Here is an 18,652-nt window from a genome sequence, read left to right on the forward strand (position 1 = left end):
AAAATTATGTGTGCAAAGTGCTAATGGGCTGGATCAAGTGTAATTTAATTCTGAGGTTCTTCTCCAGCACCATCTGCATCATATTATATAGTTCATTCCCTGTCAAGCACCATTGTTATAAATTAAGACAGCACATTCATCAGAAGTTTGTAGTGTAAATGGACTGTATGTAATGAATTAGAAGAATAGAAATATGGACTTGCATTCTTTTGTGCATTAACTGTGTCCCTGTTGAATGTCTGGCATATTTCTATGTTTCCATCCAAGCTGCAGATTGAATTAATGTGAAAAATCTGATTAACACAAGAACAAAGTGCGAATAATGCTGTGTTTCCATCCCATAGGTTCAAAAGAACAAAAGCATCACATTCAGGGAAATTGTACTTTAAAAAAAAAAAAAAAAAAAAAATATATATATATATATATATATATATATATATATATATATATATATATATATATATATATATATATATATATATAATACTTGCGTTTTATAGCATGCAGACAAAACACTGTAAAGAAATTTGTCTCATGTCTGGAAACAACAGTGCATAACACAGTTTTGGGATCGAAATGTGTGTGCGTTTCTCTGTCCTGTGACTTCACCGTGTGGATCTATAATATTTTTTTTCAAAAGTGTCAATATGCCTGCTCTGCGGCACAGTTCAAGTTTTTACTCAATTTATTTTTCTGTCCATCTGAATGAGATTTAAATGTACAAAAAACCTTAAACCCATCAAGAGAATACTTTCTATATTTTGTATAAAAAAATTGTGGATTGTTCAGTTCTGGAATGTTCCTGATTGCTGCCATGCAAAAATATACAGCAACTGTACGCACAAAATGTCCACAGCATGTCTATGTAGTCATGTGACAGGATGTTGATCCACTGCATGACAGGTCTAAATAAGAGATCAGGGCCTCCACCACCTGCCTGTGGTTTGGACTGGCAAGGAGTTCAATTGCGGTGTGGATGCTATCCTTGAAAATCATTGTGTATTACCTAGCATTATAAATGGATGCAGATCAGATATAAGATATTTATTTTCTTAATATAGATGTCTTAGCTGAGACAGGAAAGTCTATGACTTTACAAAGGTAGGATGTTCAGACTGTTAGCAAGCTAAGCTAACTAGGCAGTCATTTTCACTTTACTGAGAAGCCCGCTGATATAGGGAGATATAAAAAAGTATTCTTTGTCTTGGATTATTTAGATGTCTGAGCTGAAACAGGAAAGTGCATGAATATTTACAAAGGGAGGGTGTTCAGAACGTAGCAAGCTAAGCTAACTAGGCAGTCATTTTCACTTTACAGAGAGGCCCTCAGGCAACTGCCCCCTCATTTAAACAGAACATGACCACTGTGTTGTATGTGATGAGTGGGTGGGTGAGTGGGCATGCATGCGTGCGCATGTTTGTGTGCATTTAAGCAATCGTGCGCGCAGCTTGCCCTTAGTCATCCAGTCCATCCTCCTTCAAGAGCACCTATTGCTTTTTTATGTCTTGTTTCTTTTAAGCTATGATTTGAGACAAATTACTCCTTTCACTTTTGATTACTCTAGATGAAGTGCACCTAACTAGAACTAAATCACATTTAAACCTGACTGGACATAGAGAGAAAGAGAAAAGGAGACAATTTTAGAGAGAAAAAATACAAATGAAAGAAAGGGAAAGAGAAAAATAAAAGGGATCATAGTAATGGATTGGGTTTCAGCCTTCTTTCTGATCTCAGTAGAATATCAGCGCTCTTGTTCAACAGCAGACTTACATCCAAAATCATGCACTCCTTCTCTCCCTATGTGCAGCCCTGATGGGGACTTTTTCCCCTGTCCACGGGTGTTCTCCCACTGCAATCACCTATCAAAAACAGTATTGTGCTGTGTTTGAGAAGCAATTTAGTCATGCCATTTCAGTGTTGGTTACAAAATAAAGAGCTTTACCTTAAAGTGCAATCGACTTGAACAGCCGTACTCATTTGAATTGGACTTGGGAAAGAAATAGGAATATAAACAAATCTGAAATACTGTATGAAAATTCTGTCATCATTTATGATGATGTCATTCCAAACCTGTATGACTTAATTTCTCCTGCAGAACACAAAAAAAGAGACATTTTTGAAGAATGTTGTTTCTTTTGGAAAACAGCACAATAAAAGTATCATGAAAATACATTCTTAAAAAAATTCTCCTTTTGTGTTCCAAAAGGCATTTGAAGAAATTAGAATTCTGTTCTCTCACAGAATTTCTCACAATACAGCTTTTAGGCAGGCATGTTATTACTCATCTCTCGAATCTCATCAAGGAAACATTTTCATACATATTTTAAATGTACTTTAAACATAGAGAGAGAGAGAGAGAGAGAGAGAGAGCGAGACATGAGTACAGACTGATTTTTGATTGACAAATAACAAGTTAATAGCTCATTGGGTAAATCTGAGCAAGTCAGGTTCACACTGAATTTCCCATTGAAGGTAGGAGTTGTAATTACGAGTGGGCTGTAATGGGAGAGGAGTAAATGTTTTCAAATAATCTGAATTCATTTGAGCAAGCTGGCTCAACCTGGACATACTGCATAAACATCTACATTTATGGCCAAGGTCGTATGGTTCTCTCTGCAGGGAACTGTTTAGTGTCTAAATGTTTGCATATGTTTCATGGACATCTCTGAGGTCAAAGCTTTTGTCAGTGCAATTTCAAATTCACATGGGGAGCCCAAACTTATGTACAGTGACTGATTTCACATGCCTTAATGTTGAACTGATCATTTTCCTGTTGCTTTAATCCTTTGAGTGTTTTTCTGCTACTTTGATGTTTTTAAATGTATTGTGATCTGATAATGTGATATATATCTTTTAAAAATGACTGAAAATAGTTTAGATAGTAAATGTGGAGCTAAAATCAAATTGGTTGCAAAACGCTGGAATGCACTGTAATGTCAATATTTAGGTTAAAATGAGCTAGTTTTCATGTATAACTAGATGTAAAATCTGCTAAAAAGATTAAAAGGATTACTATTTTGTAAATGTATCATGTAAATGAGTTATATGATGTATAAACATTATTGAGTTTGGTTGATTTCTCTTAACATAAGAAGAGTAGGTGCATATTTAACATAGCACAGTGCTTATATTAAAATAGGGTTAATTTGTTTGCTTAAATTTTACAAGTTGAATGAAAAGCTTTATCATTCTTATGTATGCAACCTTGGTGTTCCAAATAAAAAAGAGAAAGAAAAGAAAGAAAAAAGAAAAAAACAGACAGTTGAGGCATATGTTTCACTGTAGCTTTTAATCTTTGACCTTTCAGATTTTTAACAATGAAATGTCTCTTTAAACTTTAAAGGCAACATTGATAACGAACGCCTGGCGATTGCTAGACAGCGAATCCCATATCGGCTTGGTCGAGTAGTTGACGAATGGCTACTCGACAAAGGTAAAAACACTGATTAAAATTTTAAATAAAAGATAATTTGATCATAAGCAAGTGATATTTTGTAACAAATAAACCATCTAAAACATAAATCCCCTGTATAACCAAGTTTAAAAATTAAACAAATGTAGTTTGTAATATTTGCACTGCACAGTTTAATAATGTGTTGTTATACTGTACTTGTAAACCTGTCAATCAGAGGTTAAAGGGACTGGTAATATACTGATAACTGAAGTTAGTTCAATCATTAACAAAATATGTTTACATCATTAAAATACTTAAATAATTTATTTTTGCAGCTGTAATAATCTAAATGACTAATTAAAGTATACGCCAATAGTCCAAATTATTTGAATTCATAGTGATGTACACACACTATTTAATTTACATATGCATATTTACTTTTCATGCTAAACATATTTCTTTTGGAAACTGCTAAAGTGCACAGTTAAAATCTCAAAGCAAATGTCTCTTAAATAGCGTCAATGATTATTGGCATCAGATATGAAGTCCCTTTAACAAGCAAATTAAACACACAAGAAGGGAAAAGACTTGAATGCATGCTGAAATGTATGTAACAAATTTAATCGTTTAAAGTTATTTGTTTTGAAATTTGATTGTTTTCTTGCTTTCCCTTTTCAATGGAATTTCTAACCATGATGAATCATTTGTACTGTGTCATGTAGCTGTAAAACCATTCTCCATATAAACCTTATTTCAGTCTAATTAATTTTAATTGCCATTGCCCTTGCTGAAAGGCAATCTCAGTCAAATGTACTAGACCTGTGAATACAAAGATTCACATCTATAGCCTTGAACGTCCTGCTAACTACTATACTCACAGATTAAAAGTAATTTTCTTACAGATAAGATTACATTTTGTGCTTTTCACGTGTAAAGAATGTTTTTCTCTTATCTTGGGATGTTTTTGATTGTCCTTTTAGCAAAGTCCCATTGATTTCTTGGGGGATCTAGCTTTCTCATCCCCTTCATTTATTTACTTTGTGCCAACAGCATTAAATTACAGTCGATAAATTACCAGAGTTGCTGTTAGCATTAGTGTAATTTATTGCTTTCATGATCCCTAGGGAAAATAAGGTTACAGTTATTATGTGTTTTTCCATCAGGACTTCCATCAGTTCAGTGTTCATGTGTGTGTGCGTGTTAGTGTGTGCATGTGTACAGGATGTGTGCATTTCTGCAGCGTGGGGGAGTGGGCTTTGAACCCTCTTGTATTTTCTGTAACGTTGTTTCCCTGCAGGTCGGCAGCTCACCATCTTCAACAGTCAGACCACCATAAAGATCGGAGGCTGGGAGAAGGGCAGTCGGCCTTTCCAGGGTCAGCTCTCAGGGCTTTACTACAATGGCCTCAAAGTGCTCAACATGGCCGCAGAGGGCGACCCCAATGTGCGTGTGGAGGGCAGTGCACGGCTGGTGGGAGATATGCCCTCCTCTTCTATTACTCCCCAGTCCAGTGCTTCCGCCACGGGCAACCGCTCAGAGACGTCACCCTCCATCACTGACATCACCACTACAACTGCATCCAACCGCCAGGGCAAGCAGACAACAACGCCACAGGTCAGTGGCCTTTGCATGAATCTGTTTTTTCAAATGCAATTTTTTAGATTCAATGTCCTGTGTAAGCTGTTGCTGGTTATTTAAAAAATGATTTCCCCCCCCGAATATGGAATATGGAAACTGGGGTCGGCAACCTATGGCACGTGTGCCAGCACTGGCACGTGGAGGGGTAATCACTGGCATGCCAGCAATGACGAGAGAGGAATAGACTATTTTATTTATATAAATTCCACACCTGCATTCCAATCTACATCTTGATGTAATCTTTCCTCATGATCGCAGTGTGTTTTTATGAGCTGAATGGGAGGCTAAACAAAACATTAAAATGTGACGAGACTGCAGTAGACCCAACAGACTCATGCAGCGTGTGCAATCCATTTGCAGGTAGCGCTTCACTTTCTGTTAATCGCACGAATAAATGCACCCGCTTTGCTTCGGCCAGACTGTGCAGATGACAGCCTACATTCCATGTTTCATTTGGTTTTTTTTTTGCTTTCAGAACAACATGTAATGCAATAAGAAAAACACCACTATTAATCCTTGAGATTTCCAACCCAGCATACAGGTACACCCTCCTTAAATCATAGTCACACTCAAAATTACTTTAAACGATTAAAAGAGAAAATATAACCCACATGGTGGAGTCTATTCAAAATAAAAATTTAAATCTTGAAATATAGTTTTAGGATTTTGCAGGTGTGATTCACCGAAAAGGGCTAAATAGTTGATCGGCTTGTGATGCGCGAATGGCTTGCACGCGCAGCGCGAGTCTCATCTCACTTTAATACTGTTTAGCCTCCCATTCAGCTCATGAAAACACACTGCGTGATTATGAGGAAGGATTAGGCTACATCAAGATGTAAAGTTGGAATGCAGGTGCGAAAAACGTCATATAAATAAAATAGCCTGCTCCTCTCTCGCTGTTGCTTGCGTGCTAGTGATTAAATGATTACAGTGACATAATATAAGAAATATTTATGATTCCACACAATTTCGTGATCAGTCATCAAATAAGCAAATTTGTGACATTAAATTTGTTAACTCATTACACAAAAGGACAGGTTTTCTTTCATTAAAGCACTTTAGATGCTCTGAAAATTCACATGCAGGATCATGATTATATCATAATCATCGGGTTTTGCACAGAATTTTCACTCAAACTGTTTAATATCATTTGTAATGAAAAATAAACGATTAAATTAGAAAAATGCAAAATAGAAACATTTTCACAAGGGGAAAATCGCATACATTTGGCGGCATAGCCATTGACCAGGAAAATAAAAAATGGTACTTCATGTCAAAAAGGTTGCCAACCCCTGAAATAGAATGATCAAAATCTCACAATATGACTGTGCCACCCAAATTACAGAGTTATTAGATTTGATGCTGCTGAGTCAAACTATGAGTGTCATTTCACAAATTGTTACTTTTTGAACAAAAAAATCTTCCTTTGAAATAAAGCATGACGACATGTGACACAAGGCAAAAAAAAAAAGCCTAATTCAGAACCAAATACTTTACAAATTAAGGTACTTCATCTCTTTTGATTATTTTCTTGTATTATTTGGAACCTGATGGATGCAAACCTAAAGATAAGGTTATTTATAACAAATGAATGCTAAATCTCACATGATATAACACAATACATTTAATATTATGAAATGAATAGTTCCGACTTTAAATTCTTATTGGATGAGTCACATTCGAAGATGTTGTAAAATAGCCAGTGTACAGAACATGGATATATCTGCCATGTTATAAACTATATAGCATTGGTAGAATCTCTACTGATAAAAACTAAGGCTGTCAAATAAAAATGTGAAATTTGAATATTTGTTGAATTTAAGAAAATGCATCTAAAAAAATTCATCATTACTGCGCGAGATGCTGCAAATCAGCAAGACACAACGCAACAGTCAAAGACGTCCGTCTGGCGCGTGCTAACATAGAAAAAGACGGATGCCTTTGGAGTGAACAGCCCCCAGAGGTGGCATTGGCAGTCATGTTTTGACAATGCCTTGCTCTCTTATTAGCGTCTTGCTGCGTAAGCGTAGGTGTGTACATGCAACTGTATTTAATGAAAAGCACTGTGGTACCGCTGGTATTATGAAGTTTGAGTCTGTGGTAGTACAATGGCACCTGTATAGGCTACTGTGCAACACTAACTTAAAATAGAACCGTCTTTTGAAGCGTTTCTTTTCTTGTTTTACTCAATATTTGAGGATATGAACTGACTAAATCACTTTAACAGCCAGATATGTTCTTTGGAACACATGGTGCTGATTGATTTATATTGATTTGTTGTGGCCTCTTGTGGACATAGGAGACAACGTTCATTTAAAAATTTAGAAGTCTTGTAGATTTTTCCCCCTAACTTAAATAATGGGTCTCATTTATGAAACACGAGCAGAACGGATTTTTGTGTCAGTCGTTCATAAAGCCGTTCTGTTGTAAATTCTTGGATTCAAGAAAGTTTTCGTATTTTCAAAATATTTGTTGGTACGAACAAAATTTACACCTTCTTCTGACAAGATGTAAGACATCTGAGACATCTGAACATTTTGTCTCCTTTCAGAAAAACTGCCATGACTACATATTGATAGAAGTGAAATTAAATAAGTTATGAAAACATAAACTAATAATTATAAAATAAATCGATAAATCGTGTTTAGTTGATAACATATGGTCAATGTTAATGCTGTTAAACTTAATAATAAACACAGTACAGTGGGAAAAATTAGAAAAAGCCCCACACACTGTCGTATAGCTTGCAAATCTTTATTAGCTTACAGAGTTTCATTCAAAGACCATCTTCAGGCATTCTATTTATTTTTCTGAAGATTCTTCTTGTTGCAAGGAAAATATATCACTGTTGCCATCATAAATTAGCCGAGAAGTTTCAGCAAAGATGCTGGCGATGCGCGCAACTGAACCAGATAAGGTGGTGAACATCCTCCTCCTGGCAAACATTTTTACAATAAAGTTTCATGTCAAAAACATATTCTTGACCTCTTGGACTATTCAATTCACAAAAGAACCTCTGACTGCAGCCAGAACATGCAATGACAATAAGTGTCTCACTTTCTAAATTTTACATTGTGATGCACTTCATTCATAAAAACGAGTTCATTACTATTCCACATAGATGTTAAACATATTCTCATTTACTAGCACATCATATACCTTCCCTACAGGACGTTTCCACAGGCGTGGATTAAGATAATTGTGAATGAACGTGCACACGTCCCCCTATTTACAAATGTTTGGAATTCACTAAAATACACACATTTAACTAATACATCTGGGGAGTTCGAACATTTGTTAATCCAGAGGAAAGTTTTCAGGAAGGTCCATTTTACGTGCAAATTACTCAGAATGTACTCATATATTTAAGAAAGTTTAATGAATGAGGCCCAAATTCTTTCAAATTAAAATATAATTTGAGCTGGATTCAGATTAGATCTGTTTCACAAAACCTTCTAGCAGTTTGCAGAATTCGAATATAATTTGAATTTTGGTAATATTTCAGTAAAAATTTCCAATTTTGCTTCTTAGCCCTGTTGACAGCCCTAGTTAAGACATTTCTACCGCTTTACAGTTTATACCATCATACCGCCCAGCTCTAATTGGTGCAGTCAGATTGAAGCAGACATGCTGTGTATTGTCTGGGCCATTATGTACTTGTTTAGTTCTGCGCTGTGACTGGCTGACTACATCCCTAATCTCTCTTTGCATTTCTCTCACATGCACTCTTTCAGTTTCACTTTTTCCATCCAAAACACTATACGTGGCATTTTCAATAAGTGGCCCAGACATCAACAAGGCTGGTTTAAACTCAGTGCTTTCTCAAGTAAAAGAGGTCTTGAGACCAAAACCAGGGCACTTAACGACAAGCCAATGGCTGGATAACATGTTATCGAACCAGTAAAGGGTTTTGGCCCAGTACAACTCAATTGCTTTCAGACATAAAGTGATTGGCTGCTTCTATTGTGGATGTGCTTTGGCTCAGGATAAGGGAGAGTGCTGGGGGCTGCTGGGAGACTAGACTAAGTCAATAAGCCTGTTTGAACAGAGAAAACCCACAAGCCAATGGAACAGGGCCATAAAGGGGAGTAATCAGTGGGGGAGGTCAACACCATGTAGGTGGACATGCTTTTCTCCTTTACAACTTGGATGGATCTCTCTCTCTCTCATGCTCTCAATTTAAAGGCATCATTCATGGCTCTGACAGTGAGTTCTAATTACAGCAGTGCTGTAATTACATGTCAGAGCAGGAGGCTGAGCAAGGTGATTGACAGGCTTGCCAAGGCCAGTGCTTGCCTCCTCATGCGGGACTTTATGCACAGTGATTTAGCCTCCACAACAATAAAATCATAATTTGATATGGTTAAAACTAATTCTTGTGCTATGTATTAAATTGCCTCCCTGTTCAAGGGCACTCCAGGCACGTTGTATGGAAGGGATAGTTGTGCAATAATAGGTATTGTTTGATCTATTACTGCTCGATCGTAATGCTGGCTTATCATGGCCTCATCTGTGGATCGCATTACAAAATGTGGGCTTGCAACCTCCACGCACTGCCGATGATGGTAAATGTTGCCATGGAAATATGAGACTCCTCTCTTCTCGGCACAGCAGTGTCTACACCACTCCCTAAATTTACGCCATCTGCTCTCCATTATAATCCATTACTTTTGTTCTTTCTTGCTTTCTTTCTTTCTTTCTTTTTTTTTCTGCACAGGGAAGATTTTATTTTACAAACGGTTAATACATTAATGGCTTGGAATTAAATAATTATCATAGAACGTCCTGGTTACTTTCATAACCTCCATTTCCTGATGGAGTGAACGAGACGATGTGTCGATGTAGTGACACTAGTGGTCACTCTTGGGAGCCCCAAACACCTCTGCTTTTTGAAAAAAGGCCAATGGGAATTGGCGAGTGGAATTTGCCTGCCACTTCCCCGGACATACGGGTATAAAAGGAGCTGATATGTAACCACTCATTCAGGTTTTGTGCTGAGGAGTCGAGACAAGGTCCCGGCCATTTCAGCGGGTAGCTTAGTGTTGTGGCAAGAGGGACACAACGTCTCGTTCCCTCCATCAGGGAACGGAGACTACGAAAGTAACCTGGACGTTCCCTATCTGTCACTCACTCGACGTTGTGTCGATGTAATGACACTATGGGTCCCTATACAAAACTCCACAACTAGCTGAACTGTGTTACGTGGACTGGCGGTGCGAGACGGGCAGACCACTGTGTGCCACATAGCCAGCGCACCAGGCCGTCACGTAACCTCCCCCAGTGCTCTTATGAGCGTCGAATGGTCCTTCGGGAACAAGTCGACTGCCCAACAAATAGGGACAGGCTAGCCCAGCCATGGCCTCTTTTCCTCTTTGTTTCTCCCCAAAAAGAGTGGAATTTGTTAACCGACTGGGGGCCATAAATGTCTACATCGGGGGGGTGTCACTCCCAAGGGAAGACACCGCGGAGACCACACCCCACCCAGATAAGGGGGGGGGGGGGTATTTTGAGTGGAAATATGTCACATGGTCTTACCGAGTCTTGTCGGAAGTATATCATATTGAGAAGTCGCATGGTAGGTCCTACCCGAGGGGAGAGGAGTTTCTACAAGCATGGTGACCGGGGGCAGAGGGGCCGCTGCCCAAGGAACATGCAGTTTACTGACAGGGAAATGATTTAGGGGAAGATATATCACATGGGGTCACCTATGAAACCAGCACATGTGGACCTACCCCAGTACAGGGCTTAGTTAGCACATGTACTGGGCCGGCAGTGAGTTTCTCCACAAACTCGTCTGCCACAGGGCTAAGGAGGAAAGTCATCCAGGGATCACAACTTGTGAACACGACTGGGAGTCAAAGGCGCACGTCTTCACCTCATGGGAGTGGAAAGGCACAATATGCAAGTGGTACACCCGGCCAGCTGTCCCTGAATTTACCTGTTCGGACCTGACAATGCATGGGACGAAACCGGCTCAACCCGGAGATTATAGAACCTTGCAAAGGTGTTGGGTGTCGCCCAGCCCGCTGCTCTGCAGATGTCTGCCAAAGAGGCGCCACTTGTCAGGGCCCAGGAGGCCGCTACACTCCTAGTAGAGTGGGCTCATAGCGCCACGAGGGGCCGATGTATCCTGAGCGTGATATGCCATCACGATGGCGTCAATGAGCCAGTGGGTGATCCTCTGTTTGGAGACAGCGCTTCCTTTCCGCTGTCCACCAAAGCAGACAAAGAGCTGCTCGGAGTTTCTAAAGCTCTGCATGCGATCCAAATAGATGTGTAAAGCACGCACCGGACACAGCAATGCCAAAGCTGGGTCTGCCTCCTCCTGGGGCAGTGCTTGCAGGTTCACCACCTGATCCCTAAACGGGGTCATGGGAACCTTGGGCACATAGCCCGGTCGGGGTCTCAGGATCACGTGAGAGTAGCCCGGACCGAACTCCAGGCACGTTTTGCTGACAGAGAACGTCTGCAGGTCCCCTACCCTCTTGATGGAAGTGAGCGCAGTCAGGAGGGCAGTCTTCAAAGAGAGTGCCTTAAGCTCAGCTGACTCCAGGGGCTCGAAGGGGGCTCCCCGTAGACCCCAAAGGACTACGGAGAGATTCCATGTGGGGATGAGATGCGGTCTGGAGGGATTCAACCTCCTAGCACCTCTCAGGAACCTGATGATCAGGTCGTGCTTCCCTAAGGACTTACCGTCCACTGTGCCATGGCGCACCGTCATCGAGACTGAGTCCAACTCCAAGCTGAGAAAAGAGATGCTCTGAACCGGGGAGAGCTTGCTCTTTTCCCAGTTGACCCGAAGCCCTAGACGGCTGAGGTGACTGAGCACCAGGTCCCTGTGTGCACACAGTAACTCTCGAGAGTGAGCTAGGATCAGCCAGTCGTCGAGGAAGTTGAGTATACGGACACCCACTTCCCTTAGCGGGGCAAGGGCTGCCTCTGCAACCTTCGTGAAGACACAAGGGGACAAGGACAGGCCAAAAGGGAGGACCTTGTACTGGTACGCCCAGCCCTCGAAAGCAAACCGCAGGAAGGGTATGTGTCGAGGTAAAACCGAGACGTGGAAGTATGCGTCCTTCAGGTCTACCGCCGCGAACCAATCTTGATGCCGGACGCTCGCTAAAATGCGTTTTTGCATCAGGATCTTGTACAGGAGTCTGTGCAAGGCCCGGTTTAGAACTCGCAGGTCCAAGATTGGCCGCAACCCACCGCCTTTCTTCGGTACGATGAAGTAAGGGCTGTAAAACCCTTTCTTCATCTCAGCTGGAGAAATCCCGGGTCAGAACTACCCTCGTGCAGTTCTCTTAGCGCCTTGGCTTGGTGCACTTGCAGGAGAGCCATGGCATGCAGGGCGGAGGCAGCCTGTCCAGCGGCACCTCAGGCCTTAGTTGCCAGAGACAACATAACCCTACAGGCGCTGGATGGGGGTCTCAGGCGGCCCCACCAGGTGGCGGCATTTGTGGGCACAGGTGCACCGCAACTGCCTTATCCACCTGGGGAATCGCCGAGTACCCCCTGGCAGCCCCACCATCAAAGGTAGTGAAAGGTGCCTGCCATGACCTCGTGAGCTCCTCATGCACTTCTGGGAAGAAAGGGACCGGGGCAGGGCGCGGCTGTGAGCGGCGCTCCGGGCCCAGGAACCAATCGTCAGGCTGCGAGGGTTCAGGGGGGTGGAGGGTTCCACTCCAGCCCGACACACACAGCCTCCTGGGCAAGCATGGCTGCCAGCTGCGCATCAGGCTGTGACTGGGCGACCACACCCAAAGGTGGGAGGCCAGTCGAGTCCTCAGCGTCAGACTGGACAGCCCACTTTCCGATGCTGCAATCGAGAGCTCATCCACTTTGTGAGCGCCGAAATGAGATCGCGAACTCGCCCTGAGACGAGCCATTGGTCTCATCCCAGCGGGATAAACAAGCGTACTGGGGAATAGGAGGTCCGTGGGGAGTTACCCGGTAGAGTGGCTCCCATTGGGGTCCCCAAAATGCCCCCAGTGCTAACCGACGCGGCCTCAAACCCGTAGGTAGAAGGACCGAGGCGGGGAGCCGCTGGGGTGGTCTTTCCCTCTAACGAAGGAAAACCGCGACCACAAGGTTGCCATGGTCACGCTCTCGCAGTGTGAACATGACCCATCCACGAACGCTGTCTCCGCAGCGCCCAAGCACGTAAGACCGCGATCGTGGCCATCAGAAGTGGAGAGGTAATGACCGCAACCAGGAAATACACACAAACGGAGAGGCATATTTGAAAAGACGCTCTCCGTTAATGCCACTCTTTTAAGAAGGGAAAATATACTCTTTTAGTAGGAAGAATATACTCTTTTAGCTGTTGAAGCGCCCAGGGGCATTTTCTGCACTTCACCAGTGCAAGAGGGGGAGAGGCCACTGTAATGCGCCGTAAATCCAACAGCTTTTTGAGGTGAATGGATCGGCAGAGTAATTCAGCTTGCTGAACACAACCACTCGGCTCCGAAGAGAAAATCTGAATGAGTTGTTGCATACCAGCTCCTTTTATACCTGTATGTCCGGGGGAGTGGCATGCAAATTCCACTCGCCAATTCCCATTGGAATGGGAATCACAGTGCAGAGGTGTTTGGGTCTCCCAAGAGTGACCCCTAGTGTCACTGCATCGACATAACGTTGAGTGAGTGACAGATAGGGAACAAGGAGAAGCATGCATGCAGATGGATTGTCTTGTAATGCAGCAAAATTTAGTGTAGTGTAAATATGGTCTGTGAATAATTTTGCAGACTTTGTGACTGCTTTTTCTTCTTAATAGCTTCAGATCTGCTCTGCGAGCATGCTTAATCTTCAGCTGATGTGTGGAGCTTGGATTATCCTCAGATAAACTGGTTTCACTATTGTCTGCAAGTAGCTCACAGCATGTAAGCTTTTTAAAGAATCGTTAATGATAGAAATCCAACGAGAGGAGAAGCATCGTGTTTTACTCTTTTCTGTTCAAACAGCAACCACAACAAACAATAAACTGAGGTCGTCTCAGAGGAGTCCAACTTGCTCACAGAAACACATGCATACGCCGTCTGCTGGTGACTGACAGATGAGATGTTTAATATTTCTATCAGAAGTTGATTTCCTTTGTGACTACCATGCGGTGCGACTGATGTTCAGAAGTGACAGCTTTTTTATTATCTTTTTTTATCCTCTGTCCCACTCTTTCTCTTTGTGTTTTCTTCTCCTAAAAACTATTTCTCTGCAATTTATCTGTTACATCATAATTTTCGTTGATATATGGCTGGTTATTATTGTTTTTTTGGTGCCATATTTCTAAAATCCCTGTACATCTGTAGCTGTTGTGTTCGGCTCTGTGGGAATTGGCATGCCACGAACCCTTGTGTTTATTCTGATCTACAGGGACGGCTCACCGCGTTGGGCCATCAGGCTATGTGCAGAGCTTTAAATAATAAATTAGCATTTCCTGTGTGAGCTGTGCATGTCATTAAACACCCTGGGGTATCTTTTAGATCTAGAGATGGGCAGAGGGCAGTGAAGCGCCACTTCTCTGCATAGTAAATGGCAGCGTGGGTGTGTGCCACATTAGAGTCATGCATTTCTAGATGCCCTGTGTTGGCGCTGAGTGGATTTGATTTCATCAGATGCAAAATAGGTCATATTTGTTCTCTTAGTGAAATTAAGTGAGAATTATTGTATTGTGTTTCCAGTACATGGTTTTGGTGTCATTACAAGTCAGTGCTTCCATATAAGAAAATACACAGTGCATGAAAGTGCATGTGAAAATTGTATGTTTGAAATTGTGTTTTTATTTAAATGAGACTGTAATGTCTCAATGATCTGAAGATCCAAAAAGGTTTGCATGAGGGTTAAGTGTAGAGATATGGGTAGGGTTAGGGTTAGCCTTACTATTGTAATCACAACTTTGGTTTTGAGTGATTTTAACATTAGAATTAAAGTTAAATTGAGGTCTGATATTTGATTTTGAGCCAAAGTTTGGTTCAAGTACAAAATTGGAGTCATACTGAATGTGACTGTAAAGGCTTTGACCAAATTTAAAACTAGGATTAAGGTTAGTCATAATATTATAGTTACAATTTTGGATTGGATTGAATTTAAAATTAGAATTTAAGCTTAATTGAAGTATAACATTAGAATTTCTGCTAGGGTTTGGCTGAAACCCCAGATTGAAGTCAAACTAAAAAATTAGTGTAAAGTTAAAGCTAGGGTTAGGGTTAGCCTTACTATTTTAATCACAACTTTGGTTTTGACTGATTTTACATTAGAGTTAAAACTTAACAGACCTTATTCACAGCAGCACCATCTTAGATGTTTGACTGGGATGACAAAAACGCTGTGAAGGACAGACGTTCTGTCTCTTCAGTGGGTTGTACAGTTGTTTAAAGTGTTTTTGGAATCGTTCCATTGATGTAACATTGAAAAAATATATTTCCAAGAAATTTCAGTAGACAAAAAACTCCTGACAACATGATTTGTGGAAGATTTGATGTGATCTAGGAGCTTTTTAATAGCTTTAAACAGTGCATGCCATTAACCGGGTTTCCATTCACAGATTTTTATGCGCATTTTGGGAGATCGCATAAAAACTGATGGATAGAAATACCAAGATGCAGAAAAAATCTCCAAAATTTGCATAACAAAATTTATACACTCACTTGAGGTGGAAAAACTTTTGGTAACACTTTATAATAACTTCACGGTATAAAGTTTTTGTAAAGCATTAGTTTGTAGTTAATTGATCATTTATAAATTATTGTTCCTACATTATTAATACATTAATAAGCTACATAAAATAGTATGTTATTTGTTTATATTCACCTTAGCAAATTATTTATTATTGTTTAATAAGTTCATATATAGGCAGTTTGATCGTTTTTTTTATCCTTAGTAAACAACTTGTTAATCATATCTAACTGATGTATTTTAGTTGATGCAAACCAGAGGTAAAGAAGTGTTTATGAGAATATAAAGAAAGCATAAATTCATAGTTAATAAAGATATAGCCTGCAATTTAATTTAATAAATATCAAGTTCTCTTGTGTTGCATGCTTCAAAGTGATGTGTGAAGGCGTTGACCCACTAAGAACATCACATTATGACTTCTGTAATCTGTGTATTAGATTACAGAAAGCGAAACGCTCATTTAATGCAAAGCGAGCAGCACATTCCAGACTATTTATTTAATGAAACTGCAGCCTCTAACGGTGTAACAATCAAATGACCATGTAGCAAACTACTTATCCAGAAGTGTGAAACTTCTGTCAAACAGACACAGAAACTGACACATTAGCTGTGTTTCCACTGTCAGAAACGATCAATGATCCATCAAAATAAAGTTTGGTTTAAATGGACGCATGAAATTGAAGAAATGATGACAAAAATATATTACTACTGCATAGTAAAAATGTAATATTCATTTTAATAATAATAATAATTATTATTATTATTATTATTACTCTTATTATTATTAGTGTTATTATTATAATAAATATTATTATTATTATTATTATTATTATATCAGGAATAATTATATTTAAGCAAATTTCACAAGCAAGTGTGCTGTTGTACTTAATGTACTGTAAGTTTTTAATATATATAGTGATTCTCTGTTGTGCTCACATTATTTGACCAAAAATAACTGTTTTTGATTCAGCTGTGAAGATGTTATTGATACACTTTATTTGATAAAATAATTGAATTTGATGAACTCTTTATGAATTAATTTGATTAGTCATATGTTTTATTTTTTTTAAAATGTATCTTTTAAACATGGAATTCAGAAAAAAATTAAATGGAAAACAGAATTTGGGAAAACAAAGCAAAAATTCATCTGGTCCAATTTTTATGCCTTTCAAACTTAAACATTTGCATTTACAATGTCGCTTGTACACTTCAGCAGCATAGTAAGGAAATTTACACTAATGAAGTTTATTAGGCACTGAATTGGCAAAATATCATTTAAAGTCAATAATATAAAGTTGCATGCTCTTCCTATTTTTCATCACTCTCATGTGACCGTGGTGACGTGCTGGCTGTTTCCAGAGCCCGCCACCACGGTCACATGACAGACTAGCAGGATTTTTGGACTTTCCTTCTGGAATCGGATTAAATTTAATGAAATATTTATAGTAGGTCCACTGGTGAAACTGAATTAAACAGTAATTTTAATTGGCAATAATAAGAACAAGTCTGCTCATAAAGCTTAATAGGATGGAAAATGCTAAAGTGACATTTGAGTGATTGGAGGATCTTTTTAATAAACTGTGGATTTTCCTCTCTCACTATTATTCCTGTACTTTTGTGTTGTGTCTGGGTTTTTTTTTTTTTTTTTTTTTTTTTTTTAAGCTTTAGTGTCTGTTTTGAGCCTTTGTGATTGAGATTCTGTGGAGATGGTTATTTCAGGGCCAAGTTTTCAGAGTAATGGATCATTAATAAATGTTTAATTAGGCATATACAGTTGTATAAATGCCTATTGAATTCATTAGTAATACAAGATGAGCGTCAAAAAAAGCCATGTGACTAAATATTTTATTCATAACTGGACTAACCTGCAGATCAATCATCGTATCTGAAATGTTGCTTTGGTCATCCTGAAGTAACTATGTCTAGAAATTCCAAAGCCTGCAAAGAGTTTGCAGAGCAAATATGTCAAATAAAAACTTGGTCAAAGAGCAGGATTATTGACACTTTAAATATATATATATATACAGGTGCATCTCAATAAATTAGAATGTCGTGGAAAAGTTCATTTATTTCAGTAATTCAACTCAAATTGTGAAACTTGTGTATTAAATAAATTCAATGCACACAGACTGAAGTAGTTTAAGTCTTTGGTTCTTTTAATTGTGATGATTTTGGCTCACATTTAACAAAAACCCACCAATTCACTATCTCAAAAAATTAGAATACATCATAAGACCAATAAAAAAAACATTTTTAGTGAATTGTTGGCCTTCTGGAAAGTATGTTCATTTACTGTACAAGTACTCAGTACTTGGTAGGGGCTCCTTTTGCTTTAATTACTGCCTCAATTCGGCGTGGCATGGAGGTGATCAGTTTGTGGCACTGCTGAGGTGGTATGGAAGCCCAGGTTTCTTTGACAGTGGCCTTCAGCTCATCTGCATTTTTTGGTCTCGTTTCTCATTTTCCTCTTGACAATACCCCATAGATTCTCTATGGGGTTCAGGTCTGGTGAGTTTGCTGGCCAGTCAAGCACACCAACACCATGGTCATTTAACCAACTTTTGGTGCTTTTGGCAGTGTGGGCAGGTGCCAAATCCTGCTGGAAAATGAAATCAGCATCTTTAAAAAGCTGGTCAGCAGAAGGAAGCATGAAGTGCTCCAAAATTTCTTGGTAAACGGGTGCAGTGACTTTGGTTTTCAAAAAACACAATGGACCAACACCAGCAGATGACATTGCACCCCACATCATCACAGACTGTGGAAACTTAACACTGGATTTCAAGCAACTTGGGCTATGAGCTTCTCCACCCTTCCTCCAGACTCTAGGACCTTGGTTTCCAAATGAAATACAAAACTTGCTCTCATCTGAAAAGAGGACTTTGGACCACTGGGCAGCAGTCCAGTTCTTCTTCTCCTTAGCCCAGGTAAGACGCCTCTGACGTTGTCTGT

At 39.8% G+C, this 18,652-nt stretch overlaps 1 protein-coding gene across 15 annotated transcripts in view; it reads left to right on the forward strand.

The window, feature by feature from the left end:
- Window positions 1-18,652, forward strand: part of LOC127423416 (neurexin-1a) — a 261,207-nt gene that overhangs the window by 222,688 nt on the left and 19,867 nt on the right. For 9 of the 15 annotated variants that reach the window (XM_051667679.1, XM_051667680.1, XM_051667681.1 and 6 more), the window contains 2 exons: window positions 3,344-3,433; window positions 4,692-5,008. In XM_051667679.1, coding sequence (XP_051523639.1) covers window positions 3,344-3,433; window positions 4,692-5,008 — 407 coding nt within the window. The remainder of the gene's footprint in view (window positions 1-3,343; window positions 3,434-4,691; window positions 5,009-18,652) is intronic. The other 6 variants (XM_051667688.1, XM_051667689.1, XM_051667694.1 and 3 more) reach the window with 1 other exon arrangement.

This window comes from Myxocyprinus asiaticus, chromosome 32 (assembly GCF_019703515.2).
Source record: "Myxocyprinus asiaticus isolate MX2 ecotype Aquarium Trade chromosome 32, UBuf_Myxa_2, whole genome shotgun sequence".
In the NCBI taxonomy this organism is placed as follows: Eukaryota; Metazoa; Chordata; class Actinopteri; order Cypriniformes; family Catostomidae; genus Myxocyprinus; species Myxocyprinus asiaticus.